Below are 7,788 nucleotides of genomic sequence, written 5' to 3' on the forward strand. Positions count from 1 at the left end.
TCCGCTGTGCCACAATGGTAGATTTCTTAAGGATGGTTACTTTTGATTATTTTTTAAGTTTTTAATTGTGGGGAAGGTTATATTCTAATTTCAGACATCTGAAAATGCTAATTTCTCTCTCAGATTTTCCACATTAAAAGAGTTTTAAAAATGGGGCCCTGGCGATGCAGTGTTAAGAGCTTGTCTGCTACCTAAAAAGGTCAGCAGTTCAAATCCACCAGCAGCTCCTTTGAAACGCTATGGGGCACTACTACTCTGTCACATAGGGTCTCTGTGAGTTGGAATTGACTGCACAGCAATAGGTTTGATTTTGGTTAAAAATAGTATGAAGTACAATTTGCCATTGCAAGCAAATTCTTATAAACTAATTGATTAATATATTTTGAACCTGATTGGTAGGTACTGTAAGTTTTATTGTACAGTCCTCTCTACTTTTTTTATATGCTTGAAATTTTCCATAATAATAAATTTCAAAAAAAGAGGGAATAATTTGCTTGGCTTTGTTCTTCCTTCCATCTTAAAAATTTCTCATCCATCCTTCTCAGATTTGTCCTTGATTTGCAATTTTGCTAGCAAAAAAATTCTAATACCTAAGGTTGAACAAAGAGCAAAAGAATGCTAAGGGTAAAACTAACTAATGAGTAATCATCTCCTTCATTTAAACATAGCAGTCATGTGTGATTATGCTTCATCCCTAACAAATAGTTTCCTAATCATGCAGTTACTTCTAGATCAAGATCCCGTTATAGCATATTATTAGCCAGTCTTGTTTACTGTTCTAAATTTTTTTAATGTTTTATATTTTATCTAATCTTTGATAAACTCTATAAAATATGTACGATGAATATCCCCATTTTAACTATGAAGAAACCTTGTCTCAGAAAAGCTAAGTAATTTGCTCTTGGTCAGACAGAGGCTAGCAGAGCGAGGATTCAAACCTGGCAGTTTAGCTTCAGAGCCTTCACTGCTAATAAGCTACGCAGCTTCTTCTTAAGGGGTCCCTGGGTGGTGCAAATGGTTAAGTGCTCAACTCCTAATGGAAAGAATGGCAGTTCAAACCTACTTGGAGATGCCTCAAAAGAAAGGCTTGATGATCCGCTTCCAAAAGGCAGAGCAGTTGAAAACCCTATGGAGTGCAATTGTACTCTGAAACATATGGGATTGCCATGAGCTGGAATCAACTCAATGGCAACTGGTTTGGTCTTTGGTTTGATGTCCTCTTAACAACAGGAGTCTATGATGAGTAGATTTTCATTGAAGGAGAAATCCCTGTAGAAATATATACATATGACTCATACAAATATATAGAAAATCACAAACACACACACTGTTCGCTCTCTACATAAAGGATTAAATTGATATATCCTATTTTTTTTTATATATAAAACAAGAGACTGCTTTTCCTTTAAACTACAGATTTCTTGAGGGCAAAATATAGTATTTTCTTTGTTGTTATGACGTACATGTTTTTGTTTCAAGTTTATTGTTCAATGTTACTTTTTTAGTGAGTGAGTATTTAAATGCTTTGCCCATTTTTACAATACACTGTATATCTTCTATTATTGATTTTGACAGGTCTTTATAAGGCAGTCCCTGAATTACGAAAGTCCAACTTATGGACAACTCCTGTTGTGGTTGTTAGGTGCCATCCAGTCAGTTCTGACTCATAGCAACCCTATGTACAACAGAACAAACCACTGCCCAATCCTGAGCCACTCAATCTTTGTTATGCTTGAGCTCATTGTTGCAACAACTGTGTCAGTCCATCTCATTGAGTTGACACTCTACTTTGCCCAGCATGGTGTCCTTCTCCAGGAAGTGGTCCCTCCTGATAACATGTCCAAAGTACCTGAGATGAAGTCTCACCATCCTTGCTTCTGAGGAGCATTCTGGTTGTACTTCTTCCAAGACAGATTCGTTCGTTCTTTTGGCAGTCCATGATATATTCAATTCTTTGCAAACACCAAGATTCAAAGACATCAGTTCTTCTTTGGTCTTCCTTATTCATTGTCCAGCTTTTGAATGCATACGAGATGATTGAAAACTCCATGGATTGGGTCAGGCACATCTTAGTCTCAAGGTGACATCTTTGCTTTTCAACACTTTAAAGAGGTCTTTTGCAGCAAATTTCCCCAATGTGATGCATCTTTTGATTTCTTGACTGCTGCTTCCACGCGTATTGATTATGGATCCAAGTAAAATGAAATCCTTGACATCTTCGGTCTTTTCTCTGTTTATCATGATGTTGCTTGTTGGTCCAGTCGTGAGGATTCTTTGTTTTCTTTAACATGTTTCATAGTTTTCTTGAAATAGGTCTTGAATATTTCTTAAGTTCAATCATTTATTCTTTTAACCGTTATTCCTTTTGTAAAGATTTTTTAATAATAAAATTTCTATTTTATTATTTTTGGTATATAATAACAAGAGTGTTCAATTACTCATCTTGTATTAGAGCACATTTCTTTTAAGTAATGGTAGGCCTGAGTTGGATCTCTTTGATTTTTTTTTTGGTATGTAATCAAAATATCTGCTAATAATGTTTGATCTTTTCTTAATATTTATTCCTTTATGGCACAGAGGTTAAGGCACTCAGCTGCTAACTGAAAGATCAGCTGTTTGAACCCACCAAGCACTCTGAGAGAGAAAGATGTGGCAATCTCCTTCTGCAAAGATTTATAGCTTTGGAAACCCAATGGGGCAGTTCCACTCTGTCCTATAGGGTCACTGTGAATTGGAATTACTTGACAGCGTGGGTCTTTATTTATTTATTTATTTATTTATTTCTACTGTCATTTGGGCATGACCCTCAAAAATATTGAAAAAAAACTGTTAAAATATGCCTGTTATTTTTGTGCCTACTAATATCTCTGACAGAGCCCTGATGGTGCAGTGGTTAAGAGCTACAGCAGCTAACCAAAATGTTTGCAGTTCAGTCCCACCAGGCACTCATTGGAAACCCTATGGGGCAGTTCTACTCTGTTCTATAGGGTCATTATGAGTTGAAATTGACTCGACAGCAATGGGTTTTGTTGTTTTAGTATCTCTGACAGAGCACTTTACCCCTAATATCCTTGAAAGCCCTGTATACTTGTCTTTAAGGAGTAGATGTAAGGGATAGGCAGAGAGAATAGGGTGAAGGTTTAGCCCTCTTATAATCAGTTTTTAAGGAAGCATGAAAAGAATTCTAGAATACAAAGAGAATGAGGAGGGCTTAGAGGAACTAGCATCAGAACTTGCCTGAGCCTTTGTTTCATCATCTGTGTAGTTAATAATAACTACCTCATATGAACTTAACAAGGTTTTAAAACAATGAATATAATGAAGCTATTAATAATGACTGGCATCAGGAGTGTGTCCAAGAGATGATAATTAGCATTATTATTGCCAAAAGATTCTATGCAAAGAGAGGTAAAAAAGGGTGTAAAGAATGAATCGGGGAATATCACTACTGAGTTCAACTAACAATGAGGCAGCTATTTTTGTTGATGCTGCTCAGCACCCTCTTCATCTTGCTCTTCAGCCATCTTCCTATTGAAAATAAACTATGGAAAAATAAGGGCAAGGGCCAGGATCACAGACTACTAGAAATGAATTTCCCATTCCTTGCTGAGGGTGTTTCTTTAGAATTATTTTGTAAATGTATTGAAGGAAATCAACCTTCATAAATGTTATCAGACAGTTTGCAGCATAAAAATCTGTTTCACAGCAACATCATTTCATCTGCTCCTCAAACCTACATAATAAGATGGATGCATTGTAAGCAACTCAATAGTCTCAGGACTCTAAGTCTTTAATACTTCAACTGAGATTGGATCATGAGGTTTATTAAGGATGATTTCCTGGCTGATGCCACTGAAAGATTCAAGGACAGGGAAAATCAGAAGTGGTTTTCAATTGTCAGAACTACTGAACAAAATGAAGACTCAGTCTTTTGATATATGAAAGCTGTTACAAGGTAGAAACCAACAGTGCAATTTTGTATACTGGTTGATAAAATACCAAAGTTACTCATAGTTTTTATAACTGACCAGTATGTGCTTCTTTTCTTGGTGCTGACCTGTAAGCCTGAATAAACATTCATGGGAGAAGACAACCAAACTTTCGTGACTGAATTTGTCTTCCTGGGCCTTTCACAGGATCCACAGACACAAGGCCTGCTCTTCTTCCTATTTTTGATTATCTACCTATTGACTATGCTGGGAAACCTGCTCATCATTGTACTTCTTCACATAGACTCCAGACTCCACACACCCATGTACTTTTTCCTAAGAAACTTGTCCTTTGCTGATCTCTGCTTTTCTACTACCACAGTCCCCCAGGTGCTAGTCCACTTACTGGTAAAGAGGAAAACCATTTCCTTTGCTGGATGTTCAATGCAGATAGTTGTTTTACTTCTGGTTGGGTGCACAGAGTGTGCACTGGTGGCAGTAATGTCCTATGACCGCTATGTGGCTGTCTGCAAGCCCCTGCACTACTCCACCATCATGACTCATTGGGTCTGTGTTCAGTTGGCCATAGGGTCCTGGGCCAGTGGGGCATTTGTGTCTCTGGTGGACACTGCATTCACATTGCGCTTGCCCTACAGGGGAAACAATATCATTAACCATTTTTTTTGTGAACTCCCTGCCCTCCTGAAGTTGGCTTCAGCAGATACCTACAGCACAGAAATGGCCATCTTTGCAATGGGTGTGGTGATTCTCCTGGCTCCTGTCTCTCTCATTCTTGTCTCCTACTGGAATATTATTTCTACTGTGATCCAGATGCAGTCTGGAGAAAGAAGGCTCAAGGTTTTCTCAACCTGTGGCTCCCATCTCATTGTTGTTGTTCTCTTCTATGGCTCAGCAATCTTTGCCTACATGAGGCCAAACTCCAAGATAATGAATGAAAAGGATAAGATGATCTCTGTGTTCTACTCTGCAGTGACTCCCATGCTGAACCCCATCATTTATAGTCTGAGGAACAAAGATGTCAAAGGAGCTCTCAGGAGAATAACTGCATAATAGCTTTTTGAGAGATTATAGGTTTCCTGGAAACATTTCCAATTCTTGTCCCATTCCTTCATTTTTTTCTTCCTTCTCCTGTTTTCCCATCTTTCTTCTCACATATACTCAACAAAATGCCTATTCAAAGCAAGACACCTTGATAGACAGGGAAAAAAAAAAAGGAAAGGTAGACGAGCAAAACACAGTTCCTACTCCCTAAGCCTGTACGAGCTAATAAAGAAACTAAGACAAGTAGGCATACAGCTGTACTTTGAAAGAAAAACAAACAAAAACCCATCACAAATATGGGAATAGATTTCTGGTAAATGCAATAATTTCCTTCATTCTTTCACTGATTTACCAAGTATCTTTTGAACACTTAAAATATGTATATATGTGTGTGTATGTGTATATATATGTATATATATATCTCAGGCACATTTTTAAAAGCTGACAGATATAAACACACGAAAAAAGTCTTCAAGGTGTTATGTTTCCATCATGGCCTTAAATTCTAAATTTAACAATTTCTGAAATTTAAAAGAGAGCACATTTAAAGAGAAATGAATGACAGATTGGTAGATTATTGGGGAAATAGTGAAATATAAGGTTGAAAAGTAATACAAAGGGTCTAGATTTAGAAATGCTTTGAATTCGATACTAAAGAATTTCCCAGCAAGTAATACTGAAAATGCTGAAGACTGGGAGAATTTAAGGGAAGGTGATGGAAAATGAGGATAAAGTTCGGTGAAAGAGGTCTAGGACACTGTTTTATGTCTTGGTAAGATATTTGAACTTTCAATGTAGATCGTAGTTAACAAGACCTGAAATGGTTCCTGGGTTGCTTGTTAAAATTCTGTTTCTTAGTACAGAGTGGGATGAGAGGGTCTTTCTCAGTAATTCCCATTTGTAACAAGCCCAGGTGATTCCTAGGCACACCAAAATGTGTACACTGCTTTTTAGGCAGTGGGGTAGTTTTCGTGTAATCAACTTGTGTAGTTATTTGCTTAATATCTGAATCCTCCATTAGACTGTAAACTCCATGGTAGTAAGGGCCGTGACTGCTTTGTCGATCTCCATGTTACCACGTGTAGTAAAGTGCCTCTCTACTGGTTTTTGCTCAATAAATGCCATTTCAAATGAATCAGTAAAGCTGGAGCTTAGAAGAGAGATATGGGCTGGAAAACTAGATTTAGAAATTACCTACAAATAAATGCAAGTGTAAGTTTTATACACCCAAGGATGTGTGCCTAAGTTTTAAACCAGAAAACCATGTGTATGCATTAGAATCTTAAAAGCTCTATAGTAAAAAGTAGGTGCCTGGCCCTGAGGCAGACTATATAGGTGGCAAAGATGGAGGAAATACATATGTTTTGTAAAAAGACCCAGAGACTTGATGTAACAGAAAGATAGCAGGAAAGATTTTACGATAGAACCTTGGCATTACCCATGTTGTTATCAAGAATTACTAAGGGAATGAAGAGTCAAGCCTGGAAGGACAAGAGTCTGAGACACAGAAGAACTCACATAAAGCTCTGTCAGAAGTGGCAAGATGAGAGCCCTTCCAAGAAGAAATTTTTTTAAATGACTCAGAGTTCTGCGTATTGATAAACGGCTATTGAATTTGTCAATTAGGTCATTACTGATCATGGCAAAAACTGTTGCAGCAGAATAAAGGAATCAGACAGTTATTGAAACTCAGACCGTTCCACCTAAAAATAGAGGGGAGCTAGGAAATAAGAGGAGTGTTAACCTGGGATGGACAGCCTGACACAGGACTTTTTTTATTTTTTGTTTTCTTTTTATTAACCATTAATCTTTAAAATATCTGGGATTTATTTTAGAAGAATTTATATTTCTGAGTATGAAACTTTTTTCGTATTTAACCATTTCTTTTAATAGCATGGTTAGTCATTCCTTCCCCATTAATTTCAAATGCCACCATAAGATATACTAAATTTCAATATTCACATTAGAACATTTCCCAATTATTACTCTTGTTTCACTGTATTTTGTTGTTGCTTTGCTATATTTTAATTATTGTAATTTTAGCTAGTAAGGCATAAGCTCTTTAGTTTTTCTTCTATTTCACAATTTTTTTAATTATTCATATCCTTTCTAATGAGCTCGTTAAACCCATTTTTAAAAATGCCACTGAAGTTAAAATGATGATTACACCGAATTTGTAGATTATTTAGCAAAAAATTTAAAAAAATCTTGAAATAAAAATATTAAATCTTTCACCTGGAAATATAGTATATTCCTCTATTTCCTGATAAAGATATGTGTATACCCACACACATTCATACACACATACTTTTTTACATTGTTATTGTGAGACAGTGATGTATGTATTTCTAGGTTTTCCTTTTATCTTTCTTTTTCTTTTTTAAACTGGGTCACATTTTTAAATTTTATTATTGCTGTCAAATAGTCAAGCTGCTGCTTTTCTGTTCATTCATTTGTGTGTTCAGAATAGTTATTGAGCATCTACTGTGTGAAAAGCACTGTACCAGGGCCTTCTTAGAAATAAGAAGATAAACCAGAGAGAAATCTAACCTCAAGCAAGCTCAAAAATCTAGCTCAGTTACCTCCTATGCATCTACCTTACTGAACTCTTTTATTGATCCCAATGATTTTGGGGGGAAATGATGTTACATTTTCTACCTAAAAATTGTATATATGCATATTTTAAAAAAAGGAAATCCTGAATTTTCTCTTCAAATAGTTACAGCCATTTAGATGTAATTCCTTATTTGATCTTCAGAATTGACTTAGATTTCTAGGATGATATTGAATAATTATC

At 36.2% G+C, this 7,788-nt stretch overlaps 1 protein-coding gene across 1 annotated transcript; it reads left to right on the forward strand.

The window, feature by feature from the left end:
- The first annotated feature begins 4,079 nt into the window (after positions 1-4,079).
- LOC100662205 (olfactory receptor 2D3-like) lies at positions 4,080-5,112 on the forward strand. The gene has a single exon (XM_064289206.1). It carries the CDS (start codon positions 4,080-4,082, stop codon positions 4,998-5,000), a length of 921 nt encoding a protein of 306 aa, XP_064145276.1. The 3' UTR covers positions 5,001-5,112.
- The last annotated feature ends 2,676 nt before the right edge of the window (positions 5,113-7,788 follow it).

Source organism: Loxodonta africana, chromosome 7 (assembly GCF_030014295.1).
Source record: "Loxodonta africana isolate mLoxAfr1 chromosome 7, mLoxAfr1.hap2, whole genome shotgun sequence".
Lineage (NCBI taxonomy): Eukaryota > Metazoa > Chordata > Mammalia > Proboscidea > Elephantidae > Loxodonta > Loxodonta africana.

Excerpts from the sequence above, each read along its gene's own strand:
- LOC100662205 (XM_064289206.1), top strand. The coding sequence starts at position 4,080 with ATGGGAGAAGACAACCAAACTTTCGTGACTGAATTTGTCTTCCTGGGC.